Source organism: Colletotrichum paranaense (assembly GCF_030867605.1).
Source record: "Colletotrichum paranaense strain IMI 384185 chromosome Unknown Scaffold_8.1, whole genome shotgun sequence".
Lineage (NCBI taxonomy): Eukaryota > Fungi > Ascomycota > Sordariomycetes > Glomerellales > Glomerellaceae > Colletotrichum > Colletotrichum paranaense.
Window position 1 is genome coordinate 310495 of NW_026848966.1, and position 15583 is coordinate 326077.

General features: G+C 54.1%; 6 protein-coding genes across 6 annotated transcripts; 2 read left to right on the plus strand and 4 right to left on the minus strand.

The window, feature by feature from the left end:
* Window positions 1-488: 488 nt before the first annotated feature.
* Window positions 489-1268, minus strand: CPAR01_09946 (thioredoxin; the record flags this gene model as incomplete). The annotated part of the gene is made up of 3 exons (XM_060494209.1): window positions 489-644; window positions 708-1126; window positions 1193-1268. 3 exons carry the CDS (start codon window positions 1266-1268, stop codon window positions 489-491), a joined length of 651 nt encoding a protein of 216 aa, XP_060346391.1.
* A 335-nt stretch (window positions 1269-1603) lies between these two features.
* CPAR01_09947 (uncharacterized protein) lies at window positions 1604-2695 on the plus strand (the record flags this gene model as incomplete). Its single annotated transcript, XM_060494210.1, has 3 exons — window positions 1604-1627; window positions 1678-1778; window positions 1834-2695. 3 exons carry the CDS (start codon window positions 1604-1606, stop codon window positions 2693-2695), a joined length of 987 nt encoding a protein of 328 aa, XP_060346392.1.
* Window positions 2696-3490: 795 nt separating this feature from the next.
* On the minus strand, window positions 3491-6239 carry CPAR01_09948 (glucan 1,3-beta-glucosidase; the record flags this gene model as incomplete). The annotated part of the gene is made up of 6 exons (XM_060494211.1): window positions 3491-3904; window positions 3964-4189; window positions 4250-5271; window positions 5339-5632; window positions 5755-5890; window positions 5968-6239. 6 exons carry the CDS (start codon window positions 6237-6239, stop codon window positions 3491-3493), a joined length of 2364 nt encoding a protein of 787 aa, XP_060346393.1.
* A 2889-nt stretch (window positions 6240-9128) lies between these two features.
* On the minus strand, window positions 9129-10484 carry CPAR01_09949 (lipoyl synthase; the record flags this gene model as incomplete). Its single annotated transcript, XM_060494212.1, has 1 exon — window positions 9129-10484. The coding sequence occupies one exon, from the start codon at window positions 10482-10484 to the stop codon at window positions 9129-9131; it is 1356 nt and encodes a 451-aa protein (XP_060346394.1).
* A 540-nt stretch (window positions 10485-11024) lies between these two features.
* On the plus strand, window positions 11025-11345 carry CPAR01_09950 (uncharacterized protein; the record flags this gene model as incomplete). The annotated part of the gene is made up of 1 exon (XM_060494213.1): window positions 11025-11345. The coding sequence occupies one exon, from the start codon at window positions 11025-11027 to the stop codon at window positions 11343-11345; it is 321 nt and encodes a 106-aa protein (XP_060346395.1).
* Window positions 11346-12127: 782 nt separating this feature from the next.
* CPAR01_09951 (uncharacterized protein) lies at window positions 12128-12445 on the minus strand (the record flags this gene model as incomplete). Its single annotated transcript, XM_060494214.1, has 1 exon — window positions 12128-12445. One exon carries the CDS (start codon window positions 12443-12445, stop codon window positions 12128-12130), a length of 318 nt encoding a protein of 105 aa, XP_060346396.1.
* Window positions 12446-15583: the final 3138 nt, after the last annotated feature.

The following is a 15583-nucleotide window of genomic DNA, read 5'->3' on the forward strand; positions in this document are numbered from 1 at the left end:
GAAGTAGAAATGATATGGGAACCAGGTTTAGAGAAGTAATAAGCCGCTAGACCAGGCAGTCAGTGGAAGAGGGGCGGATAAGCAGGACAAGCCCCGTCAACAGAGATTCTATTCGCCAGCCTCACGTTGACCGAAGGCAGCTGCGGCCCCAGGCAAGCGCCTGCAGAATGCAGCATGTTCAATATGGGTACTCAGCCCCATACTGTCTGGCTTGCGCCCCGATTGCCATTTCATCCGGAGCATGAACAGTCGCGAAGAGTTCCTCCATTCTAACGATGCGAATTGGCTGAAAACGAGGTATGTACTCTATCGATGCTAGGCCGCGATAGCTTGGTAGAGGCAAGTTAGCAGGCTACTAATCGCTTGCGACGGATCATGGAACTTGTCGTGTATAATAATCAATGGAAGGGTGCTCTTGGAGCCCAGTGGGGCTTCTATGTACTCTCAGATAAATAGCCCAAAACGCCTTTCGCCTGTAATCGATCATATCATTCATCGCCGCCCAAATCAGCCAGGGTCTTGAAAGCTGGCCCCCTCGGCGGCTGTCTCGTGCCGGGGCCAGCGCTCTTTGTGGATTTGACCGTCGGTGGGGGCGGGTTCACGCGGTTAAATTGCGACATCTCGGCCGCCTTGTGGGGATCAATCTACCAGTCCGTCAGCAGGCGGTTCTTCTTGCTCCCCTTCGGATCGACCGTGAACCAACGTACCGCAAACAGAGACACCAGATACAATCCAATAAACGTAATGATGTTGCTCAGAATATCGCGGTAGTGCCAAGCAAACGGCCGCTGGAGACTAGCCCGCGCGGGCTTATCCCCGCCGAGCGTCCGGCCGGGGGTCTTGAACGAGGCTGCGGAGCGGCCGCCCTTGTCAGGGAGCTTCAGCGCGTTTTGAATGGCCTGTGTGAGGGCGGGCGGATTCGCGCCCTTGATGGTCTCGATCGCCTGGCCGCCGTGGAAGATGATGAAGGTGGGCATGGCGCTGACGCCGTGAGTGCGGGCGATGGTGGACTGGCTGTCGACATTGATCTTGCAGAAGGCGACCTTATTCGGCTTGGAGTGTTCTTTCGCGAGACGTTCGACGTGGGGTGCGATCTGCTTGCAAGGGCCGCACCAGTCGGCGTAGACTGTCATGGTGTTGGTCAGCGATCTCACGGATGCGCGGGGGGACGGCTGCTGAGAAGGCCACTTACAGTCTGCGATAACGACATTGTTACCGCTTAGAATGCCTTGCCATTGGCCGGCGGACTGGATGTTGATAAGACTCATGGCTTCAATGACTTGGCACAAAGTAACGAGGGCGATTCATACGTTGGCGCAAGTGTCACGAAGTTGAAAGGGGACAGAACTGAACCCTTGGGAGTCGTCCGCGGCGTAGCTGACGGATAGCTCGCGGCCTGGTCCCAGCGGAAAGGTGGCGGGTACCTGAATAGGAAGGCGGCCAGACTTGACTCCGCAGTTCTGCCGGATTTACCCCAGGATTATCGATAGCGGGACCATCACCCAGAAACTTTTTAGGGACGCTGCGAACATTGTCCCGAATTCTTCTTCAAGACGACATTTCCAGAGCTACCAGAATTACTTGCGCTCCAATCCCCTTCAAAATGGCCTACGATCAAGGAGCAAAGGTAATCCCATATTCGGAAAATTTTCCCAGACATTCGCTAATTTGCTGCAGAGGAGAAAGACTGACGAGGGCAGCTATGTCGACCCTTCAGAAAGCGGTAGCGGCCGCAAGTGGACAGTCTCCGTTGCAATTCCCAGCAGTATTCTCTCAGAGTATGACCGCAAATCATGCCCAATGTCTTTGGTACAGATATTAAGCCGTCTCCAGTGCTCTTACAGCTGAGCGCCGCAATTCCGTAGCCGGTCTCATCGCCCGCGCTCTCGCCGTCTTCTCCGTCGATGAGATCGTAATCTTCGACGACAGCCCGACCGAATCCCGCCCCAAGAGCGTCGACACAAAAGCCTACACCGGCGACATCGACCCCTGCCACTTCCTCGAGCACCTCCTCGGCTACCTCGAAGTCCCACCCTTCATGCGCAAGATGCTCTTCCCCCTCCACCCGAACCTGCGCCTCGCCAGCCAGCTGCCCTCGCTCGAGATGCCGCACCACCCGAACCCGGCCGAATGGCTTCCCTACCGCGAGGGCGTCGCCGGCAAGGGAACGCCCCGGGGCACCATGATCGATGTCGGTCTTAAGGACCAGGTCCTGATCGAGGACGAGGTCCCCCCCAATACCCGCGTGACGCTGTACCACCCGGACCAGAGATCGCAAAAGGCCGAGGCGTGCGACCCGTCGGCTCCGAGGGAGGAGGGCGGCTTCTACTGGGGATATCAAGTCCGTCGCGCCAACTCGCTGACGGCGGTGTTCACAGAGTGCAAGTTCGAGGGTGGCTACGACGTCAGTATTGGTACATCGGAGCGCGGACGCACACTCTCAGAGGCCTTCCCCAGCGCCGAGCCCCTAGAATTCAAGCATCTTCTCATTGCGTTTGGTGGACCCAGAGGTATCGAGTATGCGGCGTTGAACGACAAGGAGCTCGAGGGTATGGATATGGGTCCTTCAAAGGCCAAGGAGCTGTTTGACCACTGGGTCAACATCCTGCCTGGCCAGGGCAGCCGTAACATCAGGACAGACGAGGCTCTGTGGGTTGCGTTGACGAGCATGAGAAGGTTATGGTATGAGGTCTGATACGTTCTGTGATGTTCAGGGACGCTGTGTTGGACCGGCATCTTGACGGAGACATGATACCCATAATAAAAGTTTGATTCTATGGACTGACTCTTTCGTTGATGAAATCTCATCGTGCAGGCTGTTGCAATATTGTGAGAATACTGTCCATATCAGAGAGACCCGTTATGCGCCATCATTCGATATGCCAAATACATGAAGGAGGATCCAGCAAGTTGGATGACATTCAAGTTCATAGGAAATTGACTCATTGCTTGTTTCGATGCGACATAAGTATACCAATGATATTGTAAATTGACCAAAGCAATTGTCAGTGCTATTCACTGAAAGAGTCTCTTCCATGGCATCTCCTACTACTATCGCAAGAAAAAGGAGCGGCGGTCGTCACTACTTATCCAATTTCCCAATCTTCACTGCGTTTTCAACGCCTGCAGAGGGGACAAGTAATTCGCCCAGTGCGAATCCCCCAGTCGATCCTACTAGAGATAATGGCAAAACTCGCACTCTCTCGCGGCCCCTAGGGTGGTTACAAATGCAGTGCAGTGTAAAATGAAAGTGACAGGGGTCGCGCATGTGGCATCTCAGGATTGGCTAGCATCACGAGGGGATGGCGAATCTATTCAAGAAGTGAACGAAACCCATGCTGACGTCTGATATCATCAGTCCAGCCTCATCACTCTCCGACAGACAGTCTCTGAGCGGCATCACTCACGCCAACGAAAGATTGGTCTCGATATGGCGATGACAAAAAAGAATTAAGAATATCATTACTTATACAGCCAAGAAGTAAACATCTCAGTGCTGATACAAGGCAATACCAGCCGTGAACCCAGCAATATTATCCTTGTAGAACGCAATGTCCTTTCCATACCGCGTAACCATGGCCGTCGTGCCCACAATCTGCAGGTTGTAGATGTCAAAGTTATCAGTCGCGGTGCAGTTACCCGGCGCATCGCGCACATCGACGATGCGCTGCTGGCACCTGGCTCCGGCGCCAATCTGGCAGCACGCCGTGCTGTAGTTGTTGAAGAAGGAGTAGTGTCCCGCCCCGAACGCGACGACGTTCTGGCTGCCGATGACGCGGAGACCCCAGGCCATCTTGCAGGGCGGGCCGTTGGGGTCGGCGTCCTTGCATTCCGTCTCGAAGTCTGGGTCGTGGTAGCCCTTGACGCGAGGGAAGGGGATCGTGGCTGGCGGGTTGGGTTGGTACTAATCGTCAAGGTCAGCTTCATGTAAAAGAGTTGGTTTTCATGAGAGGGAATACGTACGTAAGGGGTCTCGGACTGAATCTGGCCCATGTACACATCTCTGGTCTTGAAGAGCATGTATTGGTAGAGGGTATGGTGCTCAACTCCAGAGGCGGACAGCCAGATCTTGCCGGCGGTCGACTCGATAAGCAAACCACGACCGTTGTAGATGGTAACCTGCTTGTAGTCGGGGTCCTCGAGGTCGTGATCGGCAGTCCAGATCCAGCAGTTCTCTTGGAGAAGTCCACTTTAAGATTGTCAGCCCGCATTGTTCACAGAAGAAGATCCACAATCAGGGGTAACTCACGAAGCAGGCTTGGTGATGTGCATACTCATCCATGCCGCAATGCAGTTCTTGTCAATAGTATCCGCGGTGACAGTAGCGTTAGGAGTGGTAGGACACTCCTTCAGCTGTTGCTGCGTACCAGCGAATCCTCCGACACGAATATGCACATCCCACATACCAGAGGGCTCACCAACGGTGTTGAGGTTGTACTCAATGACCTTGGCACCCGGGGCAGATCCGCGAGTCGACACAATCATATCAGACCACTCGATCGTTCCGCACTGGCCCGGGATAGCGACCTTGACCACGGGGTGAGGCTTCTCGATATCCTGGAACTTCTCACCGCCGCCCATGATGATGGAGGCTAGGGCCTCGCCCACAATGCGAGCTCCGGGAGGGATGAAGACGGTGTCAGAGACGTAGTAAGTTCCCGCGTCGACGAAGGCGAGGAGGCCAGCGGCAGGGTTCGAGGCGACGTAGTTGAAGAGGTTGTTGAGGGCCACCGTGTCGTCCGTCACACCGTCACCGCGAGCACCGAAGGAGCGGGCCGAGATAACGAGGCTTGAGGGGACATCTTCGTAGTGCGGCTTGGAGCGCTCGTAGTACTTTGTCGTGCCGTTGGCGGAGGTTCCGAGCAGGGCTGGGTAGACGGGGAAGTAGCCCGCGTCAGAGCCGGTGTAGTCGGTTGGGCCGGTGGGTGTGTAGATGTGACCCATGGCGAAGCCCTGGGAGACGGTGGCGCTCGAGGTTCCGGCGATGATGGTGTTGTTCTTGGGTCCGAGAAGGATAGTCTGGACCTGGGAGAAGGCGACATTCTCCATTACGAGAGTGCCGGCCGTGACCGGTACCGTAACGCCGGGCTCACGGCTAGTGCGAATCGCTGTTTGGGTGTTGACGAACTCAGAGTCCAAAAGAGTGATTGAAGAAGTGCTGTTGTCCTGCATACGGATGCCGATGCCGCAGTTCTCAACGTAGATGTTCTTGTACGTCCAGCCCCAGTCCCAAAGTTGGTTGATGGCGACCTGAGCGTTCCAGAAACGAAGCTATTCACACATGACAAGTCAGCAACCAATGTTCACTTTCCCACAACTATTAAATGGCCGTTCATACATTACGAGCAGTATATTGCTGGTTGCCAAAATTGACGCCGTATTGACCTCCGTAGAAGTCAAGATCGTTGAGAAGGCCGCCTGAACCCTCCTCGATGAAGATGCCGACATGCTTGCTCGACGAGCCCTCAGCAAGGCGGAACTCGCAGTTCGTGATAGCAGTAGCTTGCGACGAAGGCCAATGAATTCCAAAAGCAGCAGCAGAGGCAGGAATGGCTGTGGTGTCAAAAACGAGGTTGCGCACTTGTCTGAAGAAGACGTTGGTGGCTCCCCAGCTGAGGCCATTCGCGCCATACTGTGGTGGGTGTGTTAGTCAATTGCTCCACGCACAACACAACTAATGCAATTGGCATAATTGATGAAAGACTTTGAATCCATGAATACCAATCATATCATTTCGAAAGTTTAATCACATACCGGGTTGCCATCGAGGAGGCCGAGGGTGGTGTTGGTGGGGAAGTCGGCCACGGCCTTGATCACCGGGCGATCGGTCGGATCACCAATGATTTGCGTGTAAAAGTAGTCAATGATAGAACCCGAAATGAGATAAGTTCTACAGCAAATCGTCAGCTAGTTCATCCTTCTTCGTTCTTCTCTCATTCAATTGAATTGCAATTCCCAAAGACTCACCCGGGAGGGAAGTAGACGGTAGCAGGGGACGTCGTCTCGCCCTTGCACTTGCCCGGCGCGCACCGCTCACCGGAGCTGATGGCGAGATTGATCGCCGCAGTATCGTCCGTCACGCCATCGCCCTTTGCGCCAAAGTCCTTTACGTTACGGAAGACTTTGTAGTTCGGGTCCGGGTGGTAGGGGGAGATGCCCTGGTGGGCAATGTCTTCCATCCAGTAGGCCGCTTTGGCGAGGGTCGCGGCCGCGAGCCAGAAGGCGGCTGTGACGCGCATTTTGACGGGTTTCTTGTTGATTTGCTTTTCGAGTAAGGTGAAGATACTATGATTACGAGGAATCCGAATGAGTGTCGTGGAAGTGAGAGCGAGGTAGACTGCGCTGGTGGGATTTCAATGAGTGGATGAGTTCGGAACTCGACGGAGAGATTTGTGTAATGAACGTGGTCACTTCCCCTCCTGATCAATAAGCCAGCAAGGTGAAGATCAAAAGAGATAGGAGAAAGAGAGGCGTGAGCAGGAAAGTCAATCAAGTAATAGAAAAAGGAGTGGCGCGATTCTCAGCAGAATCAGCAATAAGGGCAACGGATCAGAAAGCTATAGACATTCAGGGACCCCCAGCAGTGGGACGAACCTTGAGATCGGGTAGATTACTACTCACACTCTCAGGCCCGGACGTCCCGAGTAAGTGGAAGATGAGTACAAATAGGCGTAGGGAAAAAAGAAACAAAGTTGACGGAGCGACAAGGGTTGAAGGGCGACAAGCCTGGGATACTTTATTAGAGTTGGGCTGAAGTGGAGGAGACGAGGTCGAGAGAGCTGTGGGAGCCGTGGAACGACGGGTTCAACGCTACTCAGCCTCTCAGGAACCAAGAACCGCGCTTTTGCGGGACGTTTTGCCGTTCGTTTCTTGATAGAACAAGAAATTATCATAAAAAAGGTTCTAAAAAGGGATAGACTGGGGGGATGAACGTGGGCAGAAAATCAAAAGCAGTGTGTCTCATTTACTTAGCTTCCCGTAGCTTTTAGTCCTGCTTTACTCCCTCACTCATTCCCCGCGCGCGTCTTACTCAATTCGCTTCCCAACATAGGACAGACGGGCAGGATGACTGTAGATGCTATGTCATGCAGGAAAGAAACGACCACCAGATGCGTAGACGTAATCATGCCGGCCTAGAAAGCATTGTTTGCCTCTACAATGACCGGGTGAACTGCTGCACATCTCACCTTCGACAAGATTCAATCTAACAGACGCAAAGCTTCCAATATTTACTTCGCGGCCCAACGCGCTGACGAGGCAGTCATCCGCTAGGCGTCCGAAAGGCGTCTTGTGGCTGGCTGTCCACGCCGTTCAGGTACACCAGGCTTTGACAAAGAAAGCAAGCTTCTTACTCAGTTGTTTTAGTGTGAATCCAGCCTACGGGTACTTCACGGGCAACCCACGAGGGGGGAGGTGGAGTGCATTGGAGCCTTTAGAGGGTGTGCTAGGCCTGTGTGGGATAGGTCGGGGCGGGAAATGATGAATGAGGGGGAAATGAGGGACGCCTCCGGGACCATGAACGCGCATCATTATTGCAGGATGCATATGCAGCTGCTGATCTGCTTTGGTGCTGGTGATCTATGGATGATGTCGTGTGGGTGAGTGAGCGAAGAGAGGTGGGAGGGTATGCATGAGAGCCTGGCCTAAGGAGAGAGAGGCATTTCGCGGTGAGAAACCAACCTGGAAGGGACGTCCAGGGTGTCTTGGTCTGAAGGGAGCCAGTGGATGAAGTGGAATTCCACTCATCGCATGGAACGAGGGGAGGCAGAATGTTGGCCGTTGGCGTTTACTTCCAACGGGAGCCTTTGCTCTAACGCGATGTTCGGTGATGCTAATTATTGACCAAGGACACTTATGGTCTCGTTTGTTTCAACTTTCGATAATCGCTTTTGCTAGATGTCGCCGGGGATGAATGGAGAAGAAACTTCTCGGGAAAGATGACAGGAACAGGACCAAGCTTTCCCCCGGCCTGGAAAGAAAAGTGATGGGACGGTGCATTGGTGTTGGCCGGGGTGGTCCAGGCCAGCTTTTCTCTCGCTTTGCGGCTACCAGATTCTCGGCCGTCCCCTTGGCCATTGGGTTGGTACATCTATCGCTCGTCCATTGATGCATGAGGGTAGCATCGCTTATCCCCAAAGCCAACAGCTCCCCTGTAAAAATGCTCAGCTGAAAAAGCCAAGATCAAAGCAGACATGAGCCGCGTATGCCCTCATTCTCAGGCGCCCATACCTCAGTAGATCCCGTGTTATTTGAAGGGAGCCCGCGGGATCAGAGGTGCAGGCCAAGAGACTGATAAGTAAAGGACTCCTTTCTTGAAGACTCGACCGTTAAGGTGTCTCTCCATTCACACGCACTAAAACCCGATTCAAGAAATCGATAACAGCCCTATCCGGTGAGTTTTTTGAACGCGGAACACGCATCAGGAACGCCAGGAAATTAGGGCCTCCTCTCAAGACCACGCCATCTTCTCCCTTCTTCGAGCTGAAGATGCGGAAATCCGACGTCTCTGAACTTTTTCGATTCCTGCCTCCTGAATCCGATCTTGGCTCAGACAGAGGGTCCGTTGATCGGTATGCGATTGCCAGGACCAGGCACAACGAGGCGACTAGGTGGTTCGAGGTCTTACCCCTGAGGATTCCGACGATTCATCAATCGGCCGAGTTATGATCGTGGTACAAAAACGCCTGAGACCACCCATTCGAATTGGTAGAGAAGTGAAAGGAGGAGGAAGTAAGGTTGAAATCATACGAGTAGATAGCTCCAGATCCACCGTGCCCGAGTTGGGTCATCATACCCCTTTGAAAATGGCACGCACGGAGTAACATGAGACCCGGATGTAAATTCATAGCTCTTAGTGGCCATTGTTGAAGACCACCCGGCAGCCGTATATTCTTCTAGGTCTACTATGCACCTAGGTTGTATGTCGAAAGTGTGCCACCCGGGGGTAGAAGATGGCGATGCCCATGATGAATGAAGTTCCCGTCGTCCAGCCCAAAAATATTAACGCCAGCCATGCCATCTAACCCCCCTTTGACAATTATCCATCTCATCCCCTAGTCTATTTCATCACCATCCTCACAGATCGTACATCCTCAATTCTCGCTGCAAACGTACAGCAACAATCCGGTCTAAAGCGTCTTGAACCCCTCCTCCAGAGCAACAGTCTGGCCCAGCCTACCGCTCGCGGCCATGCCAGCCTTCTCGCCCGCCCTCTTGCGCAGCACGTTCTCGATAAACGCCTCGCCGGCCTTGTAACTGCTCCGCACCAGGGGACCACTGGCACAGTACAGGAATCCCATATCCAGCGCGCGCTGCTTCCACATTTCGAACTCGTCGGGGGTGACGTATTTCTCGACCTTGAGGTGGCGCTTCGTCGGGCGCATGTACTGGCCGAAGGTGACGACGTCGACGTTGGCTTTGCGAAGTTCTGTGTTTCCCCAAATGTTAGCATTTCTTTCCGGCCTTGACTTCAATTCACGCGGTTTCCTGACTGTAAGCCAGAGAATGATAGGGACAAACGTACGCCTCAAAGCATCCATAATCTCCTCCTCCTGCTCTCCCAAGCCAAGCATCAGACTCGTCTTGGTAATCATCTCCGGCTTCACCTCCTTGACCCGCGCAAGCACCTTGATACTCTGCGCAAACGTGGCCCTCCGATCACGCACATACGGCGTCAGCGCCTCCACCGTCTCAACATTGTGCGCATATACATCCAAACCGCTCTCCGCCACAATCTTCACCATGTCCAAGTCGCCCATAAAGTCGCCGGTCAGCGCCTCGACCAGCAGACTCGGCTTCTTGGCCTTGATCTTGCTGATTGTCTCAGCAAAATGCCGCGCGCCGCCGTCCGCCAGGTCATCGCGGTCAACAGACGTCAGAACAACGTATCCCAAACCCCACCTAGCCAGCGCCTCGGCCGTGTGCTCCGGCTCATGGGGGTCCAACGGCGCCGGCGCGCGGTTGGTCTTTACACTGCAGAAACGGCATCCGCGCGTACACGTGTCGCCCATGAGCATGATGGTCGCCGTCGCTGCGCTCTTGGAGGAGCCGCCCCAGCACTCGGAGATGTTGGGGCACTTGGCCTCCTCGCATACCGTGTGCAACCCCAGACCGCGCAGATCCTTCTTGATGGACTTGTAGTTCTCGTTGCCGGCGGGGATGGGGGTCTTGAGCCACTCCGGGAGGCGGGTGATGGTCTTCTTCTTGCCCGTCGGGCCCGTAACCTCGACGGTGCGAATCTCGTAGGCCTCGGCCTCGGAGAGGGCCGCGGGGTCGCCCTTGCTCGCGATGAAGTCGTCCAGCGACGCGAGGCTCTTGTCCTTGAAGTAGGTCGGTCTGCGGGCTTTCGGGGGTTGCGATGCTGCTTCGGATGTTGTGCCGAAGGTGGGAGGAACGGTGGCGAAGGCTCGGGAGCGAGCCGACGAGGCGAGAGCCCGCCGCAGAGGAGCCTGCACGCGGGCAAGAGGTGCTATGGGCGATGGCATTGCAATTAACTGTCGTTTGTGTTTCCTTTGGTTCCCACTCGAAGTTGCCCGTGTGATTGCAACAGCCGACGATGTTGCGGGCGAGAGAGCTTGGTTGAGAGGTTGATGCAGACAACAGCTGTGATGGGGCAAAAAAACAGGTCCCAAGAAAAAATGACCACTAGAAATTAGGCCCTGCAGCTGGCTACACCCCCCGGTCCCCGGATTGAATCGGCATATCGGGGGGCGGTGATTGCACCTCGACCAATCAAAACCGGCCGGCTGTCTGACAGCGGCAATGCTTATTAAGAAGGCTTCTCGAAATGTCGGCGTACCGGGGCTTTCCGTCCCAACGGTTTCGTTTTTCAAGGGCCGAGGGGTCGTTGTCTTGCTCGCTTCCCGGATCTTTCCAATCAAGAGGTCAGGATTGCCAATGCTGCGTGGAATCATGAGCCAAGTCCTCATGTCCCTGTCACTTGTCGTGGTAGGAGCATGCAAGGGTTTGATGGAACAGAGCCATAAGCTCATGTCAGTGAATTCGTTCAACTATGCTACCAGTAAATGCTTCTTCTCAAGTCCTTAAAACTCCTTTCAATGGCCTCCAAGCCCCCCTCGCAAGGCAAAGTCGTCTCGGACCATGCCATCATTCAATCAAAACGGTCGTCAATCCGAAAATATCAAAGCAAATCCATCGCGTCCTCCTACCGACTGGGCAATGTCAGACAACCCAAGCAAGCGAAAGCCAAGGTTAAACCTTCGAAAAGAGCAACCTCGGAAGTGCAGCTTGATCTGTCCAACCCCGGCCGGCAACCATACAGCAATAGGGGTATCAACAACTCGAAGAAGAGTGAAACTTTTGTTCCATCACGAGAACTCCGGTAAATCCCTAAATCATCCATCCTGATCATTTCCGTCTTAAATCCTCCCTTGAGAAAAGACGTTGCGAAAGATCTCGTAAATATCATTTCCAGCCAGCAAGCACACCTGCAGCAACATCAGTGCCTGGCCAGGAACTCGAGCCAACGACAGCCTGAAAACCATCAGGCGTGGATTGACTCGATGCCATCCCCAACACGACTCGCCAGTCTAGAGAACCAGACAGTTGAATGTGTTGAAGAAGGCCCTGGGTGATCATGGCCAACGACGTGCATGAAGGGCAGATCGACTACGCATTCCATGCGACCCTTGTGCTGCTGGGGAAGAATCGAAACATTAAAACATGAGGTGGCAAGCCGTCCGCCACCCATAAAAGAAAGGCGGCGGACAGTCAGTGTCGTTTGAAGTCAGAGTGAAAAAAGGTTGATCGCTGTCAAGAAGCCCCAGTTGACTAGCGTGTCGGTTCCTTTCCTGCAGGATGGCGATGCAAGCGTCGCACATGGTTGGTGTCGAAGAGGAATAGGGTATAGTGTGTGCCGTCAACTCAAGTGGTTTCCCAATCTCAAGGTCGTGAAGTTCGTAAGAATAGGCCGCACTCACATCGGTAGCGATGTTGCGCCGAACCAGGGTTGGAGGCGATGACAAAAGAGAAGGCTGAAAAGATGTCGCATCGAAGAGTTCGGTATGGCATTCAGATGCAGTTGGCAACATTCCTCCAACCACATCGCAACTTTTAACCCGTCGTCCATTTCCTCACACCTTCGTCTTGCGCATCCAGTTATGCCGCTTTAGAACATGATAGCAGCGACCATACCAGCAACACCAGCGAAAGCCAGGTTACCGGCGTTGAGAGCGGCGCCCGCACTGGATTTCGAGGTAGTTGCAGCGGTAGCCGCGGCAGTTGCAGAGGCAACAACGGAGCCGGTGGGCTTGAACGTCGCGGTGCTGTTGCCGGTGCCGTAGGTCATGGTGGTGGTGTGCGCGCGCTCGAGAGTAATGGTCTTGGTCTGGGTAGCCGTGGAAGTAACCGTCGTCGTATCACCGCTTGAGGTCTGGGCGAGCGCCAAGACGGGCAAGAAAGCAGCAAGAATCGTGGTGACCTTCATTGTGTCTGTAAGTGGGTGTTTTTGGTGATTGTACTGGTCAACTGTCGAAGCCTGACGAAGTATAGACCGAATCGAATATGGATGTGCGTCGGAAGTAATCCGTTCCACACTATGATGCGTATGCTTGGTGTTGGGTCTTTCAAAGATCGTTATGTAAGTCGTGCTGCTTGCCTTGTTGCTAAGCGTGAGATGGGACAGCCAGATGTATATATGTGTTGGCGTGTTTACTGTTGTGTCTAAGCCAAGGTAGTGAGTGGTTTTTTGGCGGGGAGCGCTTGTTGTTGGTTTGCGACAAGAGGGCGTCTGTCCGCGGATGTAAATAGGAATGAGTGTTAGTCCGAATACTTCGAGTAATTCAGGTTTGGTGATGTTTGTTTCAACGACTGTGCGTGAAGCGAAAGAAGGGTGAAGCAGTAGGAGACTTTGCCAACGAAGTCTGTGGGTTATGGATCGGGGGGGAGTGGTTTGAATAAGAGGATGCTGGAGAGAGGACCCAGACTCGCGAGAAGTGGGAAAAGACGTGGGTTTTGGATGTGGGGAGGCAAGCGACGGGGGCAGGCGGATCAGGCGAGGGTTACGGATGCAAGCGTCGGGTGAAAATGAGCAGCATCAACGAAGTACTCCGTACCTTTACCCGGGGGCCTGGCAACCTGGGAGTCTGGGAGACGTCTGGAGGTCCAGGATCCTCCCAGGCGGCAGGGCCTCATCCCCGTGGACTGTGAGCCTGTGAGGTGACTGGCAGGGGCGACGACGATGCAGGCGCCGACAGGGAAGGCGCTCACACCCAAAATGAAAGCCAAGCCCGGCCCACGAAAGAGATGGAGGAAGGAAAGGACGTTAGCTGTGGTCCGTGAGCCTGTGAGAGGGCAAGAGGTGGAGGTGCTCGGCCCTACCTTCCCTGTCCTTTCCTGCCAGTTCTTTCCAGATGTATCCCGGGGAAGGAGCATGTAAGAAGAGACGGCAGGTACGGCTGGGACGGGACAGTGACACAGGAGGGAAAAAAGAGATGAGATGCTTGCTGCGGTGCGAGTCGCAAGTCGGGCCTGGTCTGCTGCTGAGAGTCTGTAAAAGCCAACCGAATTGTCGCAACGGAGGCCATCGTCACTCGGCCGATGAGGTATCACAGAGGTAGCTGCAAGGTACCCGTGTCCAAGGCTGCTCTGTTTTAACCCTGCTGGCCATGCTGCAAGCCCACCATCCTGCTAGAGGCACCAAGTACAATGAACATTTTTACCCGCCAAATTTCAGCGGTGGTGGTTTGTACACACGACCATTCGTATGCAGGCTCAATATGCAGGCAGGGGTCTGGATCTTCGCGGGAAATTAAGGCGCAAAAGCACAGCATTGCGTTCGCTGGCAGTCGACCACGTTACCTTGCGCCTTGCCTTGGTGCGCTTTGTGAATGGATAATTGTGCAAACAACCAACCGCCAGCTATTCATCACGCCAGCAACGACGGATCGGCAGGGTGTCGATTGGAAGCTGTTCGTTGTTTGCCCTGACGCAGTGACAGCGCTTTTCTTAGAAGCCTTGTGTGATCCTGACGCGGGCTGAGCGCAATCCGCAAGTCTCAAGAGCCAGCAATAGAAGCAAGAACCCAGAATAAGCAACATCCGTTGCGGGCAGTGACCAGCGGCGCCATGAATAGTGCCATTCTGTTTTACTTCTTTTTCTTCCGGTTGATTCCAGGCAGGTAGTCCGACTCCTGAGAAGTCGCTCGGCCGAGCTAAGACGGAAACAACACCTTGTGCCGGGCGAGACAAGCCCAACGGTCCATCACTCGGCTTGCTTATTCTTGATGTCCAAGACAAAGTCAGGCCAGGGTTGACAGAAGGAAGGAGAGAAAGGCATTGTTACCAGCCGCAAACGGGCTTAGTAGGCGGTGATTGTTCGTACAATGCTCTCTAACAGGGCGAATAGCGGCAGCATTATTGAAGAGTTAAATGGCATAATTTGCACCTCGTCATTTGGATCCCCTCGCCAATGCGACACAAATTGCCGCGAAATGGACGAAATGGGTGGCACACGAGGAAAGAAGAGCGCGAATCGTCCATTCCCGATACAGCGACGATGTGAGTGGGCTTTTCATAAAAGATTGAATTGCACAATTTCCCCGAGCCACCAGCACCTGGTGATTGGTTTAAGGTGCGGTGGAAGCGGGACCCAGCTGGTGAGACCTAAGGCTTCTTGTCCTTCCGTTTCGCGGCTGGCCAACTTGTTCCTGCATTTCACTGAGAAAATGGTTCCTGACGCTAAGCCTTGGATGATCAGCTCAGAGTGTCTCGTGCGCTCTGACTGGCCGGGGGTGCCTGAGTGCCTGCAGCCAGTTGGTTGGTTGGCTCATGAGTGGGGTGGAGCGTTAGAGAGGGACGGGAAAGAAAGAAGAGTTTGCCGTCAGTGCGGTATTATGGAATTTGGAGGGAACTGAGCAATTGGGAAAGACGGAGGGAGGTCACTGAGAAAGTCGCTTCCAGTAGGGGCAGCCAGCAAGGACTCACCCTGTTGCCTCCCCCCGTTCCTTCCCAAAAAACGAGTGTCAAATCTTAGGATTCTCTCCTTCCTTCCCAGAACGTTCGTCCGACGGTCTGTGCAGTCGCAACATGGAAGTGCAAGTCGCGGTTGCTCATCGCCCGGGAAATGTCATCATCCTTCATCCCTATTCCCCGTTCAGATCACTTGCGGAGAAGCCTCTTCTAGTGTCGATTTCCTCATTCTTAATTTTACTGACCTACGCCGCTGTAGCCTCTCCGTACGGATATTCTTCGTCCGGGCAGCATGATCAATTCGGATGCCAATTCGCAGCTCGCAGCCCATCCATCGTCAAGTTTGAACGGGGCCGGCCATCGACAGTGACCAGCAGCAACACAACCCGGACAAAATCGTCTCATGTGTCTCAGTCCCATCTTTGTCTCTCCGTCCAAACTCGCACTTCAACGACAATCAAACTCGGGGGCTGCAGCTGCAACCGCAAGTCCTCGGATGAAACCCGAAATCCTCCCCAGGGTCATGTCCACCAACATGGACCAACCTGAACTTCTGGAGATCACGCTGGAGATCAATGATTTTGGTGGGCCAACATTGCTGTGAACTTCTCAAGAGGGAGACTCCCTTCTCGCCAGGGACCAGCGGCCGGCCATGA